Source organism: Mastigoproctus giganteus, chromosome 4, assembly GCF_048544385.1.
Source record: "Mastigoproctus giganteus isolate SK-2022 chromosome 4, ASM4854438v1, whole genome shotgun sequence".
Classification (NCBI taxonomy): domain Eukaryota; kingdom Metazoa; phylum Arthropoda; class Arachnida; order Uropygi; family Thelyphonidae; genus Mastigoproctus; species Mastigoproctus giganteus.
This window is the reverse complement of record NC_143578.1, coordinates 204,835,152-204,856,876: the sequence shown is the minus strand read 5'-3', so window position 1 is coordinate 204,856,876 and position 21,725 is coordinate 204,835,152. Positions and strand designations below refer to the sequence as shown.

Sequence of the window (21,725 nt, the reverse complement as noted above, 5' to 3'; positions counted from 1 at the left end):
CTGAAGTCTAAAAGACTCTCAGAGGGAATAGTAAAAGGAATGAAGGAAATTTTCACTGTTATAAATAATTCCAGAATTAGAGGCCATAAATTCAAATTATAGGAAAAGAGATCTAGAGTGGAAGTTTTCTTTTAGCCAAAAGTTATTAATAACTGTAATAAGTTATCTCCTTGGGTAGTTAAGGCTAATAGTTTAGAGAAATTCAATTCAAGGGTTTCTCCCTTGGTGCAGCAAAAGCTGCTTTTTGGAAGCTGCTAAGAGGAACTTTATTTAAAATTAGCAGCATAACTATTATTTGTGTTTATCTGATTAAGCTGGAAAATTTACCAGCTTAATCAGATAAAGCAAATTCTTTACGTTCCCTTCAAAGTCTCTTAAAAAAACAACTTCGAAGGACATTATATGAAAATTCAAATTCTGTTGCCATTGCTAGTATTTTGATATTGGAAAAATACAGGCACTACTTAGTTTTCTATGTAGTTTAATCAGTATCAAAAGTGTTTTTACAAACGTGATTTTATGATGTAACTGCATCACACAGTACATAATGTAATTTAAAGCGGCACAGTTGGCACGGCGTCACATGCTGCAAGCAATGAACAGCCATTCACTGTCCAACTCCAAACTCACAGAATCAACTTTTCTGCTTCCTCATTTATTCAATTTCTCTTCTGTTTCTATTCTGTGGAACAAACCTTCCTTTACATGTATTTACCAAAAATTACAAACTACAAAAATTCAAATTTAATGTCGACAAGTATGTTCTGTCTTCTCAGCCTTCATGCTTGGAGTTTATAAAAACATAAAAACAACATCCGCAGCTAAACTAAATTTGATCACATATAACAATAAATGACAGTAATTCAGATCAACTTGCTCACCACTCCACATTATACAGGGTGTCCCAAAAACGTGTAACCAATTTTAAATGTTTGTAACAAATGTAATTTTAATGACAGAAACACAAAACCTGCACTAAATGTGAGAAAAACAGTTGAAGTTTTTACTGACATTCAACATGTGCACCACTTGTCACAAGAACAATATCTAATCAGTAATAAAGTTCATCCCATGTTTTTTCAAGTGTGTCACACTTAATCATGGTAATTGCATTTGTAATCCTGCACTTTAAGTCTGCAAAAGGGGTCTTGCAGCCTGTGTCTTTGATGAATCCCCATAAGAAGAAATCACAAGGGGATAAATCTGATGAACGTGGTGGCTACGCAATGGGATCATCACGCCCAATCCAACGGCCAGGAAACTTGTCATCAAGAGACCTCCTCACACTCAAAGCCCAATGTGGCGGCGCTCCATCCTGTTGGAAAATAACCCCATTTGGCAGTTCATCCACTTGAGGATACACAGAGTTCAAGCATGTCCTGGTAATTATCTGCTCTCACAGTCGCTTCCTGAAAGGATTATTAGTTTCCTATTGTTTGTACTGCTCATTTAAAATTGGTTACACCTTTTTGTTCGTGTGACAAGTGGTGCACATGTTGAATGTCAGTAAAAACTTCAACTGTTTTTCTCACATTTAGCACAGGTTTTGTGTTTCTATCATTAAAATTACATTTGTTACAAACATTTAAAATTGGTTACACCTTTTTGGGACATCATGTACTACTTACTGTTAAACTGCCTGTAATACTGTTACTGAGCTCTACAGCCACACCACAATTGCGAAGTGGCCGAATTACACAAAATTTGAAGTCCTTATGAATGATACATGACAGGTGTTTGTGCAAAACTTATGGTTAAAGTTGTTGACAAACACGGCTTTCATAATGTATAACAGATTGCCATTATAAACAACATAGTTTTCTAATGCTTATAGTAGTATAAATCAGAACAAAAAAAGAAACATATTCATATACCATTTATGGACTTATACATTTATTCATAAACTGTATAAGTCCATATACAGTTTCACTCAAAAAAATTGGTAGATCACTGCATAATGTATTAGTCGATTTATTGTATTAATATTCATTGTGTCAACATGACATTACACATTAATGGATGACATGCAGATGTATATTACTAAGTTTTCCAATAAACAGAACCAAGAGCATGCAAATTCAGGCTCATGACTGTTTTGTTAAATTGTCAACCGCGAAGCAGAAACATCTCATTTGTGAATTATGGTTGCAAAAGACAGACCTGTCAATTATTGTAGTAAAACATCTGGAAATGCCATCTTAGGTGAATATATCTGAATCTACCACTTTAAGTGTCACCAGGAGACTGGAAGCAGGACAACTAAAATGCCAAGTTCTTACATGTGTTATGAAGTATCATCAGAAGGTTATAAGATTATTTCCAAGAAACCTTAGCCATTTGTAGACATTCAGGTAAGGGTTATAAACCATCAACAATGGTGAGGCAAATTCACTCTCTCTCTCTCTCTCTCTCTCTCTCTCTCTCTCTCTCTCTCTCTCTCTCTCTCTCTCTTTCTCTGCCTGTAGCAATCAATGCTTGAATGTTATATATCTACTTGGATGCTTTTCAGCAGCAACATAAACATGTATGCAACCCAAACCATCCAAAATTGCCTGCATTGACATGGGCTTTATGTGAGGACCTATGATATGTGTGTTTTCACTGAGTGCCTGATATTGTAGGGCCACAACATAACTGGTTCGATGAGGAATGGTATCATGCATTCTTCATGTATAAGTCCATGTCCAGCCTGCAATTAGACCCTCACTGAACTTAGGCTTGGGATGAAAGAAGAACTCAAACAACCCATGTACATACAGGAACACTGTCAGTGGAGGTGGATTATGGCATGGAGTCTCATTATGGTTGTAGAGAACACATCATAAGGAACAGGATCCTGATTGCATGCAGATATAGAAATGAGATCCTGTGACCCATGGTCCTTCCCTATGCTGGAGGTGAACAGTTTGTTCTGATGGCCAACAATGCTTAACTCCATAGGACACAGCTCATCAATATGTTGAAAGATGAGAGTATTATCTGCTTTCTACCTAAATACCATCAAGTAAATCTATGATGCCCTAGAAAGACAATGGGCAGCTTGTCCAGACTGTCCAGTAGCACTTAAATCATCAGCACTTGCACTAGAGTAGCAACTGATTCCATAACAACGATTTCATCAATGCATCGTGGGTGCAAAACATGTCTGGCTGTTGCTGGAGCCTGTACAACCAAACTAAATTTGTTGTCTATGCATATTTCATCCACAATGATGACAAAACAGTTCCCACAGCTTAGAGTACTTTGCTTCTGATATGTCATGTTTCAACAAAGCTGCAATTACCATTCACTCTGGAATTCCTTTGAACATTTTCTACATCACTGATCAGATCTCAGCTTCACCTACATCAGGAGGAATGTATATCATCTTATCCACACAAGTATCGTTTGGGCATGTGTGATCACCTAATTGTTTTCACCATGTATTTTATAATGATCTTGTAATTACTTTATAGTTATGCACTAAATGCACTGACTATATCTATTAACTATTAACAACAAAGAAGACTAGTAAACAAAGAGCGAAAATAAAAAAAATTCTTACCTTAAATAAAGAGGAACGAACAACATCATACTGATCAGAAAACTTGGTTGACACTGCTAGATATAAAAGAAAAGTTGCAAAAAAATTACAACAGAATATAAGAAAAGATATTAATATTGTTTTAGAATAAAAAAGATTAGCCACTTCAGGTTTGTTAAGAGAAAAGTTTCATTGATGGTTGACTTCCTAAAACTACTTAGGCATAATTTCCACACTGCTCTGGCATTGCACATCAAAGATAAGAATTTATATTAACTGAAAACCTAATGGTTACTGGCAAAACAGGTAGAAAAGGTGAAAACTTAAAAAAAAAAAAAGAAAAAAACAAGGAAAGTAGTTGATCCTACTATATATGCAGTAATACTGGCTACTCAAATAGAGAAACATTTACAAATCACTGAATAGTCAGATACTAATTATAATGCCTACTGAAATATGTTTTGAAATTACACTGAAGGAAACAGAACTGGAACATTATAAAACAGTGATCTGATTTTGGCTAAAGCTGGCAATAATTTTAAGTGGAGTTATGGAATAAATGATTAAATTTAATTCAGTATGAAAAGAAGTATTACTTATGAACACATTACAGAGGCAGTTTTTAGATAAAAAAAATTATGGTTTTTGAAATTTTTGGTTAAAATTTATTGCATTCCTAGAACAATGCTGGGAAGAAGATAAACTGCTGCATATGTCCAACTGACATACTAACCTCAAATGAGGATGGGTCATCAGCCTACAAGAGAGTGGAGTAATATTGTTAACCAAGTTGGATGAGAGGCATCTATAATCCAACAATTCTGGACACACGCAAAGTGAGAGGCACACATTTGCAGAATGGATGAAGACCAAGACTACTGATGAAAGGTAGAACCAGCACATCCAATAAATCGGTGTTCTGGTCTTCAGTGAACTGGTCAGCCACTTCTGACTAGATTAGGAATGTTACTGAGCCCCCACATGACCCCCCACGCAGTTTGCTATCATTTTCTGGAAGGGAGGCTGTGACCTTGAATTTGACCAAACTGTTTGCCTCTCACTCTTACTAAATGAATGTCTTCAGTAGTGACATGCATGAGTCAGCTGGAATGTCATTCAGTAGTGTTCAGAAGATGCCGGGGGGGGGAGACAGGGAGAGAAGGAACAGCAGACTGTATAAGGGGGAGACACACACAGATTGCAAACTCCAGGTGTAATGGTTTAATGTCACTGGTTATAACATGAAAACTACTCTCATGGTTGTTGAGTACAGTATAACAGCCTGTCATTATGTTAAAAATATCATAAACCTAATGATCATCCTATTTTTGGCAAATATGAGTGATGTGATGTTCCAACAGGACAATGCTCATACACATACTGCCAACATTACCTGATTGGCTCGTCAAAACTGAATGCCCTCCCACAGACTGTGAGCTGAACATGTCTGGGGCATGATTGAAAGGCATCTGACCACAAATTCGATACCTGTACTTTAAATTCCTCAACTAAGAGCTGAAATGGAATGAGTGTGGTATGCTGCAAGATGATATGCAACATCTCTTCATCTGAGTGCACTCTAGAGTCAGTGCTTGTAGCACACAGAGTTCACACGATAGCTTATATTAATTTTTAGTGTAAACAATTTTTAATTAATATCTCAAATAAAATGTTTTTATTATTTAAAAATTTACATTTATTCCTGTAATTCTCTCAGCAATTCTACCCAACTTGGCCATTGGTTCCCTCGTGCCCCTGTGGCTTCCCAGAAAGATGAGGTTGTGTATGTGTTGGGTAGTTGCACATATGTTTGACTATGAGTTGTTTGTTTAATACCTTACTGAGCTGAGGAAGTCACTCACCCTGGGAAGTACACAAGTATGGCTTTTGTGTCAGTATATCCTTAGCTACCAATTTTAAACACACCACCAACCGTTTATGACTGATTGAATAAAATAAAATAAAATAAAATGATAGAAAAGACTGTAAAATAATATTTACAAAAAACTTTTAATAATTTACAAAAAACTAAACTATAACAGAAGTAAAATAAGTAAATAAGTTAAAATGCATTAAAATATAAATATAAAAGCGATAAAAAGACGATAAAAAACACTAGAGCTTTCGGAGGTGTCTTCCTCCTTCCTCAGTAATAGTGAGACTTAAATGACACATCCTTAAATACCAGGTTCACGGCACACGTGGATGACCAGGTGCATACTCAGCATCCCTTTCACTTGTACCAGAACCGGAAGTGGTCTGGACCCGTGGAAAATTAAAACGTTTGTCTCTTGTCAAAACCACCGCCTCAAAAAGGGGGTGAAGCCTAACTCCCCTGTCTCTATTTATACTATTGTTACCAGAGGACCCAATCCACAGACTTTCCAGCCACTTTCGGTCCCAGAATCTATGTGCCCGGTCAGGGATGACAGCGTTGTCGGGGGAGATCTGGTGTTGTTTTTCCCAATAGTGCTCGGCAATGGCGGATTTATTGAGCTCTGCGGTCCGTATCGCTCGTGAATGTTCTCCCAGACGGTCCTTGAGACGCCGTCCTGTCTCCCCCACGTAACATTCCCCACAATCCGGGCATGTGATCTCATACACGACCCCACTACTAGAATCCCTAGTAATGGGGTCTTTGACCTGTGACACTACTGTGTGCAACCTCCGGCCCGGAAGCTGCACACAGCGTGTCTGAAAGTCGCGAAGCATTCTCGCAATGCGATCTGACAGGCCCGGACAGTAGGGAACATACACTGTGGCAAGCGGTACAGGCGGAACTACCCGATTGGGCTCTTCCTCTCTGTTGTATTCATCAATGACCCTCTGGGGGTAACCGCACCTCATAAGATCCGTCGTGATTTGCCTAATTTCCTTCTCCCCCTCCTCAGGGGTACTGCAATGCGTTCTCACCCTACCCAAAAGTGCTCTGGCCACACTATTTTTATGTTGGACAGTCTGTGCCGTCCTATAATGTGTGTACTGGCCCCTACACATTGGTTTCCTATAAACCTTAGTTCTAAGTCTGGGGCCTTCCCTATATACCATTATGTCCAGAAATGGACATAATGGTATAATACCATTATACCATTATGGACATAATACCATTATGTCCAGAAATGTCCATTTCTGGACATAATGGTATATAGGGAAGGCCCCAGACTTAGAACTAAGGTTTATAGGAAACCAATGTGTAGGGGCCAGTACACACATTATAGGACGGCACAGACTGTCCAACATAAAAATAGTGTGGCCAGAGCACTTTTGGGTAGGGTGAGAACGCATTGCAGTACCCCTGAGGAGGGGGAGAAGGAAATTAGGCAAATCACGACGGATCTTATGAGGTGCGGTTACCCCCAGAGGGTCATTGATGAATACAACAGAGAGGAAGAGCCCAATCGGGTAGTTCCGCCTGTACCGCTTGCCACAGTGTATGTTCCCTACTGTCCGGGCCTGTCAGATCGCATTGCGAGAATGCTTCGCGACTTTCAGACACGCTGTGTGCAGCTTCCGGGCCGGAGGTTGCACACAGTAGTGTCACAGGTCAAAGACCCCATTACTAGGGATTCTAGTAGTGGGGTCGTGTATGAGATCACATGCCCGGATTGTGGGGAATGTTACGTGGGGGAGACAGGACGGCGTCTCAAGGACCGTCTGGGAGAACATTCACGAGCGATACGGACCGCAGAGCTCAATAAATCCGCCATTGCCGAGCACTATTGGGAAAAACAACACCAGATCTCCCCCGACAACGCTGTCATCCCTGACCGGGCACATAGATTCTGGGACCGAAAGTGGCTGGAAAGTCTGTGGATTGGGTCCTCTGGTAACAATAGTATAAATAGAGACAGGGGAGTTAGGCTTCACCCCCTTTTTGAGGCGGTGGTTTTGACAAGAGACAAACGTTTTAATTTTCCACGGGTCCAGACCACTTCCGGTTCTGGTACAAGTGAAAGGGATGCTGAGTATGCGCCTGGTCATCCACGTGTGCCGTGAACCTGGTATTTAAGGATGTGTCATTTAAGTCTCACTATTACTGAGGAAGGAGGAAGACACCTCCGAAAGCTCTAGTGTTTTTTATCGTCTTTTTATCGCTTTTATATTTATATTTTAATGCACTTTAACTTATTTACTTATTTTACTTCTGTTATAGTTTAGTTTTTTGTAAATTATTAAAAGTTTTTTGTAAATATTATTTTACAGTCTTTTCTATCATTTTATTTTATTTTATTTTATTCAATCAGTCATAAACGGTTGGTGGTGTGTTTAAAATTGGTAGTATGGATTATCCCAACCTCAGAGGTCTTATTGCAGATATCCTTAGCTGATTCAAAAAAAAAAAAAAAAAAAAAAAAAGTGTGTGCAGTTTATATTCAGATTGCTGTAATGAGTGCAAATGGATGTTAAAGCATGCTGAATGAATGTGAATGTACAGTTAAATACACACTCCAGAATATATGTTATTTATATCAAAAATAAATAAATAAAAAATATAATAAAATAAAATAATGATAATAAAAAAATCATGTATCACAAATAGGCTAAGTTGTTTACTCATAGAGTGAATGAGTTGGTTATGTGTCTAAACTATGCGATAACCGAGTGAGTGGTATGCGTTTTGATTTAAAAAAAAAAAAAAAAAAAAAAAAGGTGTTGTGGTCTTTATATCCTGGTTGCACTGTCTGCTCCATGTGCAAAAGGGTATGAGTGATGGGCAAATGGTGAATGAAAACATGTGACAGTGTTTGTGTATCTGTTTTCACACCAAAATATGTCTACATGTAAGAAAAAAAGAAGTGTGCTGTGTACATCTTGGGATAACAGGTGGAGTGTATGTGTTGTCCCTTGTGTCTGACAAGCACCACCCCCTCCTAACTTGACTGCAGTGTGGGTAAATCACATGGGAACCCTCCCTGTCATAGCTGATGCCATGCTGCTTCTTTTTCTCAGGCAGCATGGTGTGGGATGCCAACATTGGTCTGGCTGGCATGGGACATCAGAGTTCCCAAAAAATGCCTAGATGGTAACCAAAACCCAACATAGAGTACCCTGACCCTTTGAATTTTCTCCCATTCTCTCATCCAAGGGCTCTGCCTCCCCACCTCTTCTAACGCCTTTCGCCTGGCGGACCCTTCTACTCTAAATGCTACTGCTACTCTAAACAGTTCCACCTCCCTGTAGAGGGTGGGTTGCCCCTTCTATCTCCTATTCCCTAGTGTAAGCCCTCCCTATCATCCACTCCTTTACTTTTCCCCCCTTTTCTCCAAGACTCAAACTGTCACCACTGTGCTTGCTTCCAATAAAAAAAAAAAAAAAAAAATTCTTTTTTTGGACCCTCCCTGGCAAGCATAGGCATTGCCAAAGTTTGCCCTGTTAGAGACTTACATGACTGTACTGCCCGGCCCCGTCCACATGGAAAAGGATAGGCAACAGCGGGACCCTTGATCTTCCAAGAACACAACGGCAAAGAGGTCAGATGAACAACAGACTACATTATAATCTGCACTTTTCTGGCCATTATAGAATGTGTTTTAGATCACAAAAGTTCATCGTCGAATTAAGGGAACCCCCCAGAGCCACAAAACTTATAACACTATATACTATACCGCATTTAATATATTAAACAGATTATACACTCAGTGATCACTGAATTGTAACCACCTACCTAATACCAAGTTGGGCCACTGTTTGCACGGATAACAGCTGCTACCTAAGCTTTGACTCCACTAGATGCCTGAAGCATGGCAGCAGATCCATGAGATCTACAGCCGTGCTGCCTGCAAGGCTTTCCATAGTGTCGGAACAAATGATGGTTGCGGGTGATACATATGCCTCATTTCCCATTCCAAACATCCCACAAGTGTTGGTATAATGTCAGGCAAATTAACAGGGAAATCAAGATGGATGGTATCTTCATGTTCCTCGAACTACTCATGCACAATGCAGGCTTAATGATACAGTGCATTATCGTCTTGGAAGATCCCATTTCACGCTGGGAAAAAATGCAACATGTCAGGATACACATGGTCTAAAAGCTGTTGGAAGACCTTACCAGTGAAATGTTGGTCGATATGCACCAGGGATCCTAGTTCTCACCAGCAAAACATGCCCCATATTAATCAACCACTGCCACCTGCCTGGATAGCGGGTACCAAGCATGTGGGTCTACAGACTCTTGTTGCCTGTGCCACAAACGAAGGCATCCATCAGCATGTTGCACCAGGTATTTCGACTCATCTCACTAGTAACTTGTTTCCAGTTCTCCAGTGTCCAACCAGCATGTTGTTGACACCACAGAATTTGGGGTCAATGATGATCAGTGGTGAGGAGAGGGTGTCCCTTGGATCAGCTGTTGTGGAACCCCATACATCTGAGTATGCTTTGGGATATTTTTCTTGCATTCCCCATATTCTATTCTGACCCTATTTTTAAATCTTATTAAAATGTTTAGGGTTAAAACTGCTGTATGGCTTCTCTCCCCCATATTAGTGTTTAACATTACAACTTGCAATAGATCATAAAAACACTCAGAATTGCTCTTGATCCAATGTGAGTATTAATAAAGAGCAAAAACACTACATATTACACTAAAAAGTGTCAGAGAACTTTGCATGCCTTATTACACAAACAACACTATCCCAACACAAAACAATGGCTACTGCACAGATCCATTTGAAGAAAGTCATTCCTGAGGATCATCCCCCACTTACTGAACTAGCTATGAAAAAGTTCCTGAGGGGAATGAAGATCCCCCAAGATTTAGTAACCCCCAGAATCTTCTTCCAAGGACCCCCCAAGAAGTAGACAAGTCAGAATTAACCAGAGTGTATGCTTTGCACACTATCGTAGCAGAAAAACTAAAGGAGGGATCAAAAATTACCAAAGAAGCTGTCATGAACTTAAATGAAGCATGGGGACAAATGGAGCACCTCATTATTGAGGTACTAATGGAAAATGAAAAGCTGAAAGAAAAAACTGAAGAGAAAGAAGAGATAGGATCAACCAAACCACAAATGTGCCAGCATACACCTTCTTATGCCCAGGCCATTGAAAAGTACATCCCAGCACCTACGACTAGAAAAAGGAGTCAATCAAGGAACAGAAACTTCAGAAGCTAACCACATCATACTAGTCAAGCCAATAGACAATGAGACACAAAAATAAGCAAAGAAATCAAGATGGAGATAACAGCAAAGCTAAAAGAGAATTTGAAGAGTGTAAAAATAAAAAGCATAAGGAAAACAAGAGCAAAAGCTATTATCAAAATTGCTGCACAAATTGGAGGCAAATTGCTGCTATGGATAAAGGGATGGTTGAATGGGAGAAGACAGAGGGTGGTAATCAATGGACACTGCTCTTCGTGGACTAATGTTATTAGTGGAGTCCCCCAGGGTTCAGTGTTGGGTACATTATTGTTTTCTGTATTCATTAATGATATTGATGATGGTAAAAAAAAAAAAAAAAAAAGGTAAATTGCAGCCATTATCAACCCACTTCAGGATAGAAGCCTCCTCAACAATTCATGTTGAGGGGAATGGACCATAATCTGCCACACTGGACCAGTGTGGGTTGGCAGATCAACTGTATTTAGCAGTCAGGGGCTTGAACCCTGGTCTACTCAAGGAGCGTGTGCTACTGCACTCCAGCTTCTGACCACTCGGCTATGGAGGCCTCCTTGATGCTGGTATATCAGGCTTAATGTCTACGTTTGCAGACGATACGAAGGTTGGCAGGGTTGTTGATGACACTAATGACAGTATGCTGCTGCAAGAGGATCTAGAAAAGTTGAGCAGATGTGCTGAGAGGTGGCAACTGAAGTTTAACATTGACAAATGTAAAGTACTGCACATGGGAAGCAGTAACCCCAGAATAACGTATCAACTGTGTGGTGCTATACTGACAGTGGTAGAGAGTGAAAAGGACCCGGGAGTAATTGTGCAGGCAGATATGAAGTTTTCTGAGCAGTGCAGATGGTCTGCAAGAGTAGCTCATGGTGTCTAATCAATGATATATAGGAATTTTTCTAGCAGGGATAAGAATGCGATTATCCCCTTGCATAAGGCAATGGTTTAAGCCACACCTTGAGTACTATATACAGGTCTGGAGGCCTCATTTTAAGAAGGATGTAGAGCTGTTGGAACGAGTACAGAGAAAGGCAACAAGGTTAGTGAATGGAACAAAGGGTTGCTCTTACGAAGAATGGCTAAAGTTTTGCAAATTACAGTGTCTGGAGACTAGGCACCTGTGAGGTGATCTGATTGAGGTGTGTAAAGCCTTGAACGGTTTGAGCATGCTCAATGCTGATGGGATTCTTCCTCTTGGTCAGAATAATTGCCTGAGGGGTCATAAATTCAAATTGAGGAAAGACAGTTGTAAGATGGATGTGTGGAAGTTTGCCTTTAGCCAGCGGGTGGTTGATTGCTGGAACAAAATTCCATCTGTCGTTGTAGAAGTTGAGAGCTTAAATAGATTCAAGGTAGAACTAGACAAACATTTGGAGCGAATGAATGAGTGAAATTAGATTTTTTTTTGGCTGATGCTATATAAGTTTGCTTTCTTGCATCATGTGTTAATGCTAATCATTGAAACTGCCACCAATGAAGATCTAACTAAAACTAAGAAGACTACGGATTTCCTAAAGAGGAAATCTGTAGTTGGATCCTGTGGTTCCACAGGATCCAACCTGTGGAACCACAGGCCACAAACACAGAGTGCCTAAATCAGGAACAGTCCCCCCCCCCTCCGTTCAAATTCCAAAGCAAAAAAGAGGTAACATAACCATTCTTACTGAGATAACAAGTGTCAGGAATATTTAAGAGCAGTGGAAACATTACAACAGAAAACAGATTATGAATAATCACACCCATGGAGGGATACAATAGAGCAGTGGTTCCAAAACTACTGAGATCTACTGTAAGATGTAAAATCTTACACGTTTAGTATTTTAGAAATGAGTGAGATTTATTTAAAATAAAGCTTAGGAAATAGAAAAATAGGACAGTGAACATTACCAGTCACTAATATTATTCTAGGTCACTCACAAGGAATTAAAAATTAGACAAGGTTGAATTAGAGAAGGGAGCGGTAAGATATTAGCAATTAGGGGTACATTTCAGTTCCCACCATGGCAAAGAACAAACAATAACAACGGGAATGGTGACAGCGACTACTGGCGAGCAGGTGCGAATAACTATGGCTCTGAAAGAACAAAGGGCTGTAGACTGAACATTGTCGGACATCCCTTTGTCCGGTGACACCTAGATATCGGCAGGTAGTAAATACGGGACAAATTGCTCCGGTTAGCAATCACATTGGCGTCTGACTGTCGGCGATGTCAAGGTTGTTAGACCACGTAAAATAAATCTGCTAAATTTAACGAGGGGTGGCGAAGGTGACGGCGAACTTCAAAGCAGCGGATTGCCTGGGAAAAATTTGGAAATTTATTAAAATGAGCTCTGAATACACAGCTTAAGAAATTTTAAAGGACGAATAGGAAATGATGAAAGTTGACAAAATGAGAAGATTGGGTAAACTCAGAAAAAAGGCGGGCAGGAATTATGAGGGGCGTTGCTGAATTCAGAGTAACAAAAAGTGAGTGAGCAGGGGGAAACAAAAACAGATCCCGCAGTTGAGCTTTATGTGGGTGGTTATGAAAATGTGAGTTAAAAACACAGATCCGTCAGTTGAGCTTTATGTGGGTGGTTACAGAAATGAGTTAAACACAGATCCCTCAGTTGAGCTTTATGTGGGCGGTTATGAAGATGAGTTAGAAACAGTGAGAACCCCGAGTTGAGTATGTGGGGGTGCGTGGAAATGAGTTAGGAAAGATAGAGTTGAGTTTTTGACTATGTTAGTGGGAAAATGAGTAATAAGTTGTGTAGGGTTAGATAAGTCCTGTCCTATCCTGTCAGCCAGCTGGGAAAGATCTGACAAAGTTAAGATGGAGTAGTGAAGGGTTAGATAAGTTTAGTACAGTCAGTAAGTTAAGGAAAAATTAGTGAGTTTCATAATAGAAGAGAACAGTCGAGTCAGTCCGTCATCGGAAGGCAATGGTAGTGGCCCGTATGCAAATAAGTCTGGTCCGTTATAGGAAGGCAAGGGTAGTGGCCCATATGCAAATAAGTCTGTCCGTTATAGGAAGGCAAGGGTAGTGGCCCGTATGCAAATAAGTCTAGTCCGTCATCGGAGGAAGGCAAGGGTAGTGGCCCATATGCAAATAAGTCTGTCCGTTATAGGAAGGCAAGGGTAGTGGCCCATATGCAAATAAGTCAATCCGTCGTCGGAAGGCAAGGGTAGTGGCCCGTATGCAGATGAATGAAGTGTAAGGAGAATAAGCCTGTCCGTCGTCTAAAGGCAAGGGTAGTAGCCCGTATGCAAACGACTGAAGTGTATGGAGAAATAAACCTGTCCATAATAGGAAGGTAGTGAAAGTGGCCAGCATGAAAATAAGTAGTGTAAGGAGAAAAATAACCCTAGTCGATCATCTGAAGGCAGTGATAAAGGCAAGGCGCAGATAAGTGAGCTGAGAAGATAAAGTTGTAATTCCTAGTCCGCCAGAATAGCTGAACCGAAGGTTAAGTAGCAGTATCGAAGACGAGCTCATAATTTCCTAAAAGACACAATGATGCCCTATCCAGACGTAGACTACAGCCCATGGAGAAACTAGAAGTTCTGAGATGAATGCAGCTGGTAAATGATGATGCCATTCCCAGACAAGGAGCTGAAGGACCCAAAACGGAGAAATCCGATTCGTAAAATTAAGTAAGTGACTAGTTATATAGTATTCTCCCTCACAAATAAAGGACTGTTGGAACTCTAATATCACATTAGTATAATGTTTAGAAAGATGTTAAGGGAAGGATGTACAAAAATATAATTATATATACATAACATACAGATAAACCAGATAGGGGTTTTGATTAATGTATAATTAGACATATGTAGAAAGGCAAAGGAGAGAAATTTGATATTTGTTATTAGTTATTGTTTAACCTATAGGTACGATATATTTTGGAAGGCAAGGGTGGAGAAATACAGAGAAAGAAATAGCCTTATGAATGTAGCTAACACTTGGGACCAGCATTAGTCCAGAAATTGATGTCAAATGTACTATCTGTCTTGATTAGAGAAAGTTGTGAAATTATATTCCCCAAGACAAAATGGGGTACTAATTAAATGGGGTACTAACCAATACATAAGGTAAGAATTTGATTTAGAGTGGAGAGAGGGTGTACCTAATCCTCTTAAGTAATTATTGTAAAGATATGAAGTTTGTTGTGTATAAAGAAATAACCTTTCTAGTGTAAAACCAATGTATTTAATTGCCATATATAACTGATAATACATAGTTATTATCAGTTAAGGCAAATTTGAGTAAAAATAATATGTGCTTGAGAGTTGATAATTTTTATATTGTGTATATAAGTGTAAATAAAATGTTATGTTATATATTAATGTGTGTGTTGTTTGTCATTCTTGAACACTCAGCCTGTCCGAAGGGAATTATAAATAATTGATAAGTTCCCTTAAATCTGGAATTCTCCTGTAAAGTAAAGTCAGATGTGTAAGTGGGGAAATTAAAATAAGGTGGACAACTCTTATAAGGGAACAAAAAAAAAAAAAAAAAAAAAAAATAATATTCAAAATAAAAACAAAATATAAAAAAATAAATATAAGATATATATCAAGTTAATAATTCCACCCCCACACTACGAACCCTTTCAAAAATGAAAAAATGAACACTCTCTGTATATATATATATATATATATATATATTTTTTTTTTTTACTGTGTGTGTGTGTGTGTGTGTGTGTGTGTGTGTGTGTGTGTGTGTGTGTGTGTGTGTGTGTGTGTGTTGAACACTGGGTTTTCTGAAAAGTAAATTCAAAGTTTTATGTTTAAAACTACTCAACTTTATTCTTATTTTTACATAAATGTATAATAACTTTATTAATCATCAATTTGCTATACATACAACGAATAATTTGACCAGTTCTAGAGGATCAATTCGCGGACCCCCTGGAACTGGTCTATGGACCCCAGTTTGGGAACCGCTGCAATAGAGCAACAATAAAAATAGTCCAATCGAACTGTCATTGATCCCTGCTGTTAGGGAAATTAATCCAGGATGAAAACCCAACAATCTTACTCTTACAGGAGCCCTACTCTTACAAAGGGGCTGCCTTCTACAACCTTAATAATCCAGTCTGAAGTGGTTACAATTGGATAAGGGAGAAATGCTATCGCCCGAGTTCGGGCTGCAATGGAAAGCAATGACCTCATTGCAGTTTATGCAAATTGCAAACTCAACCATGTTGAATATAGTACATGTAGTAGTAGTAGTGGCATGTGATGCAAGAAAGCAAGTGTATGAACTTATACAGCATCCGCCAAAAAAAAAAAAATCACACCATTCCCTCCAAATGCCTGTCCAGTTGCTCCTTAAATTTATTTAACTTATCAACTTCCACAACGACAGATGGAAGTTTGTTCCAGCAATTAACCACCCACTGGCTAAAGGCAAACTTCCGCACATCTATTCTATGTCTGTTGCTTCTTAATTTGAATTTATGCCCCCTTAGGTTCGTAATCTGAACAAGTGGAGGGATCCCATCAGAATTCAGCGTGCTCAACCCATTCAAGGCCTTATACACCTCAATCAGATCACCGTACAGGTGCCTAGTCTCCAGCCACTGCAATTTGCAGAACTTAAGCCTCTCTTGGTAAGAGGATCCCTTCATTCCTCCTCACCAATTTTGTTGCCCTTCTCTGTACACGCTCAAGCAAATCTACATCCTCCCTAAAATGAGGCCTCCAGACCTGTACACAGCACTCAAGGGGTGGCCTGACCATTGCCTTATACAGAAGGACAATCACCTCCTTTTCCCTGCTAGCAAAATCCCTATATATCATTGACAAAACCCCATGACCTGCCCTGGCAGCCTGGTCTGCATTGCTCAGAAAACTTCATATCTGACTGCACAATTACTCCCAGGTCTTTTTCATTTTCTACCACCTTAAGTGTAGTACCACACAGTTGGTACGTTTCTCTGGGGTTACTTCTACCCATGTGCAGTACTTTGCATTTGTCAAGGTTAAACTTCAGTTGCCACTTCTTAGCCCATCTGCCCAAATTTTCTAGATCCTGTTGCAGTAGCACACTGCCATTACTGTCATTAACAACCCTACCAACCTTTGTATCATCTGCAAACTTCGACACTAAGCCTGATATACCTTCATCAATATCATTGATAAATATACAAAACAACAGTGGACCCAACACCGAACCCTGTGGGACTCCACTAATAACATTAGTCTACAAAGAGCAGCACCCATTGATTACCACCCTCTGGCTTCTTCCACTCAACCATCCTTTTATCCATTGTAGCAACTTGCCCTTAATACCATTCTGCTTCAATTTGTACAATAGTCTTCCATGCGCAACAGTGTCAAAAGCTTTCCATGTACATGCCTCAAAGGCAAATTATTTGAAGAGGTAATACTGACACATAATATGCAGATTCTAAACAGACCAGGCCATCCACCCACCTGTGTTACACCCATGAGTTACACCTACATAGATTTCACTATGGCCACTAATTTCCTAAGCAGAAAAGTAACAGAATGGAGAGTTAATATGCAGTGGACCACAAGTAACCACACTGAGCCACAGACATGACATAAACAGCTTGTTGAGGTACAAAGTTGCAAAAGCAGACGGGACACATTTAAATCCCAGATTCAACACATAATAACTGAATGGGACCCAGAATGTCTTAGAAGTCTTCCTATACACCACTAGGCGAAAGAGGTGCAAAACATAATAATCTGAAATCTCTATCCTGAGGAAGAAACGAAGATCCAACCATGTTCCCTGGTGGACTAACAATCTCACAGCTATGAGAATGCAAACAAGGGCAGTCAGGAGAGATTATCAGAGGGCAAGAAGAGATCACTCTAGGCGGGCCAAAATGGCATAGTAATCCTACTTGAGCAGTACAGAGATATGAGGTGGCTGTATCATCAAGAAATACACAAACAAACGAGATATACCTGGGAAACACTAGTACAAATGAATGACGACGTAGATCCTTGGGGGTCTTGTGCACCCCAAGGTTGGTAACCAGAAAATGCCATCCTGGGGAAATCTTCTCCTCTATTCAAGATGGACAAAATGAAGAAACTACCTCTTGGAAAGAGTCTATGAATAGGATCCCTGATACCAATGTCCACCAAGATGACACCAGCCAGGAGACAACAATGCAAACAACCATGAAAATCAACTGTCTCACTCACAGAGGTACAATTGAAGAAGACCCTTTTACCAGAGAAGAGACTGAAGAGGCCATAATGCCAATCAAGGCTGGCAAATGCCCTGACATTGATGGAATTGAGGTAAAAATTCTCAAGTAAGTTTGGAAGGTGATTCCCTCTATTCTTGAAAATCTCAAAAACACATATCACAGGAGGAAACTTCCCTCAGACCTGGAAGAAGGCACTACAAAAAATCTCGATCAAAAAACCTACCAAACCTGCACTGGATCCAAACTCGTATCGACCTATTGCCCTGCTGCCAATTTTAGGCAAAGTTTTTGAGAAACTTTGCCTAACACACAGAGTACTCACCTATTACCATCACAAATATCTTGCATCCCTTCAACAGTATGGGTTACTAAAGGGTGCTCTGTAGGAGATGTGATGACAGCTCTAGTCTCCACAGCAACAAACACCACCAAGAAGTACTTGCTTGCCCTCCTTGTTGATTTCAAAGGGGCCTTTTGACACCCTATGGTGGCAGAGTGTCCTGGAGAGACTCAGGGAGACTGAAGTCTCAAACATGCTTTATCAGCTGTTTACCAGTTACTTCTCTGGCCGAACACTTCTCGTCACATCCCAACTGGATGTTCATAGGCCTGTTACCAGAGGCTGCCTGCAGGGACCCTTCCTGGGGCCCCTGTGTTGGACAATGGTATTTAATACCTGGCTGAGAAAATAATACCCAAACACCACCTTCCTGGCACATGCAGATGACCTTACCATGATGGTAGAGGAGAAACTCCAGAGCCCAAAGAGAACAACAGATCAATGTAATCATGACAAACCTCTCAAAGACTGGACTACTCAGCATAATCTACAGACTCCCCAAACAAGACAGTACAGATGCTCATCAAGGGGAAATTGAACCTGGCAAGGCAACACTATCAGGTACAATGGCCAATTCATTGAAAGTGTGGCAAGCACAAAATAAAATGCCTTGGAGTAATCTTTAATTGCAGCCTCTCTTTCCGCCAACATGTCAAGTATGTCAAAAAAATTCAAGATGTATATAGCAAGAATTATTAACATTACTAAGAAGGAGTTGGGCCTTAAATCCCAAAGCCTAAATTTATATTACAAAAATTATAATATGCTCCTATAGGTTATTATAATAACATACAGGAGCAGGAGCATGGGGGCACAAAGTCAACATACAGGCTTTGAGAAATCAAGTACTACAGGCCCAAAGGGATGCCCTCCTAGAAATGACCAGGATCTGCAGAACAACCTCCACCTTTGCACCCCAGGTCCGTACAGGCAAGATTCCCCGGCTAAGGTAAAGAAAGCCAACATGAGAACGACGAGAAATGTTGGATAACTTATGCAGAAAATTAGTTTGCTGACACCAGACTCTAGCGCTGCTCGCTCGGTAAACAGATGGTGGGTGTTATCAGTCTGGAGCCGAAATCGAGAAGGATATATTGATCGACAGGTAGTCATGGCAAATGATGAAATGATTGGGGGTGGGCGTGACAGACGACAAGCTACTATGTAGTCATTGGTTGGCATTATAATGTGTATTTATGAGTAAAGAACGGTGAATAATGGTTTTGTGATTAATGGTAAACAGGTAATAGTAGCAATGAATCTTTTAAAGATGGAAGAAATTTGTAAGGAAAATAAAAAGTTGGTTGATTTTTTGATGAAAACTAAATTAATAAAAGTTTCGTTCTGTTCATTTTTATGTTCTGCATTATGTTTTTTTCTCATTTAGGTTTGGTCATGAAAAAAGGAAAAGGTTTCTTTATTTTTCGTTATGTTTCGTAACCTGACCTTAAATGTTAAAATAATAGGAAAAGAAAGAAAGATTCTTTATACATATAGTGAATAGCTATTGACATTATGATACGTGTGTATCCGCACGAGTGTCTTTAAAAATAAAAGTACAGTAATAAAAATTAATATTTTGTTAATAAAAAATTCATGTCCTAGTCTACCCGTGATTCTAAAAAAAAAAAAAAAAAAAAAGGTTAGGTTACGCCCTCCACTTTGAGAGGGATTCAAGCTCCCAATATATATATATACACACACATTATGGAAAGTATTCATTAGGGCAAGTTACCATTAGTGCTGAGTGCAACTAAACTGATGTTATTGTGTGTTGTCTTCATGCACCAATCAGCACATAGTATGCCACGCCTACCTGTCAATCAATATATCGTTCTCGACTTTGCTCCAGACTGATAACACCTACCGGCTGTTTAATGAGTGAGCAGCGCTAGAGTGCCGTATCGGGAAACTAATTTTCCGCGTAAGTTATCCGATGTTTCTCGTCGTTCTCATGTTGGCTTTCTTTACCTTCACTGATTCCCCTTGATATGGAAGTTGCTTTTCACCAGATAAAGTTTTTCCACAAAAGGAACATGTGGGACAATGCTCATAATGTCCAGATAGACCTCAACATAACTGATGAACAAGATATAACTAGAATAAGAATGCTATTAGTCTCTAGATAGAAGGAGAAATGGGCCCCCCCATGCCCACTTCTTGTTGATGGGTCATGGTAGCTTCAATGAAAAACTCCACAGCATGGGCCTCACAGACACCTGAGATTGCACCTGCAGAAACAGGGAATCTTGGAGCCACCTGATGTACAATTGTCATGTGTTCATTGACATTCGGACACAACTTAAAATTGACACTGGCTGCTACACCCAAGATGAAGCACCAGAATTAGCTGCAACGCAGGATAACTATGCAGTCTTCTGCAGGTTTCCTAATGCCCTCTTCGAGCATTGGTCAACTATTGCCCGAAAACAGTGCAAGCAACATCCTGACATCACTCCAACAACAAGATCAAATTGATCAGACAAACATTAACAGGACCAATCCTTCAAACTGTAACTTACCTAACGTGGAGCCACCTGAAAATAGGGGATGATGAGTTTCAGTACAGTATGTATAATGTATTTAGGAATGATAGGGAAAATAGACAGGATGGTGTGGGGGGGGCATACTTCTTATCAAAAGCAAGACTGAGAGCGACGAAAACTTTCCCAGATTCAGACGTTTTGCATGCTAGTATAGAATCTGTATGGTGTAAGATAGTTGGAAGCAAAGGTATAATGAGAGTGGGAGTAATCTACAGGCCAGATGATTGTGAAGATTATGATGAGAGTATCAACATGCAAATGGAATGGGCAAGTAAGCATGAATGTCTTATTATGGATGATTTTAATTTGCCTCTAATTGATTTGGGAAGGAAACTCCTCATGGGGGACAAAATTTTTAAATCAACTAGATGATTGCTATGTGTATCAACATGTCAGGGAAAATACTAGGGAAAAGAATGTTCTAGACCTCATCATTACCCATGAACCAGATGGCATAATAGGGCTGACAGTACAGGAATCAGCAGCACAAAGTTTTATGGTATTAAAGGCAAAGGAATGAGTCATAATTACAGGAAAGGAAATTACGACAGCTTAAGATGCTACGTGGCCACTACTACCTGGGTAGATATCTCACAGAGAGTGAATACAATTGAATTATGGTATACCTTTAAAACATTAATTACAGAAGCCTTCAATGCTTATATACCATTAAAAAAATATTCCACAAGGAAGATTCCAAGTGGGATGAATAATGAAGTTGCCAGATTACTTGAGAAGAAAAAGACAGAATGGAAAAATTACAGAGAAATAAAAATTACGGAAAGTCTATAACAGGAACAAATTGATCTGTAATAGTGCCACAGAAAAGGTTAGGCTGGCAAAGGCAGATTATGAGAAATCACTGGAAAAGAGAGCAAAGAAGAGGGATAAGGAATTCTTTGCACATATAAATGCAAAGAAGAGGACAAACCAGATCGGACCCTTATGTAAAGGGCATGGGATAGTATTAGATACCCCAGCTGAAGTTGCAGATGAACTCAACAGTTACTTTG

The 21,725-nt window shown here is 39.7% G+C and overlaps 1 protein-coding gene across 1 annotated transcript in view; it reads right to left on the bottom strand.

Moving 5' to 3' along the window:
* Positions 1-21,725, bottom strand: part of Pbp95 (proximal sequence element A Pbp95) — a 542,864-nt gene that overhangs the window by 87,986 nt on the left and 433,153 nt on the right. The window contains exon 18 of the mRNA XM_090372002.1: positions 3,545-3,600. Within this exon, the coding sequence (XP_090228128.1) occupies positions 3,545-3,600 (56 nt within the window). The remainder of the gene's footprint in view (positions 1-3,544; positions 3,601-21,725) is intronic.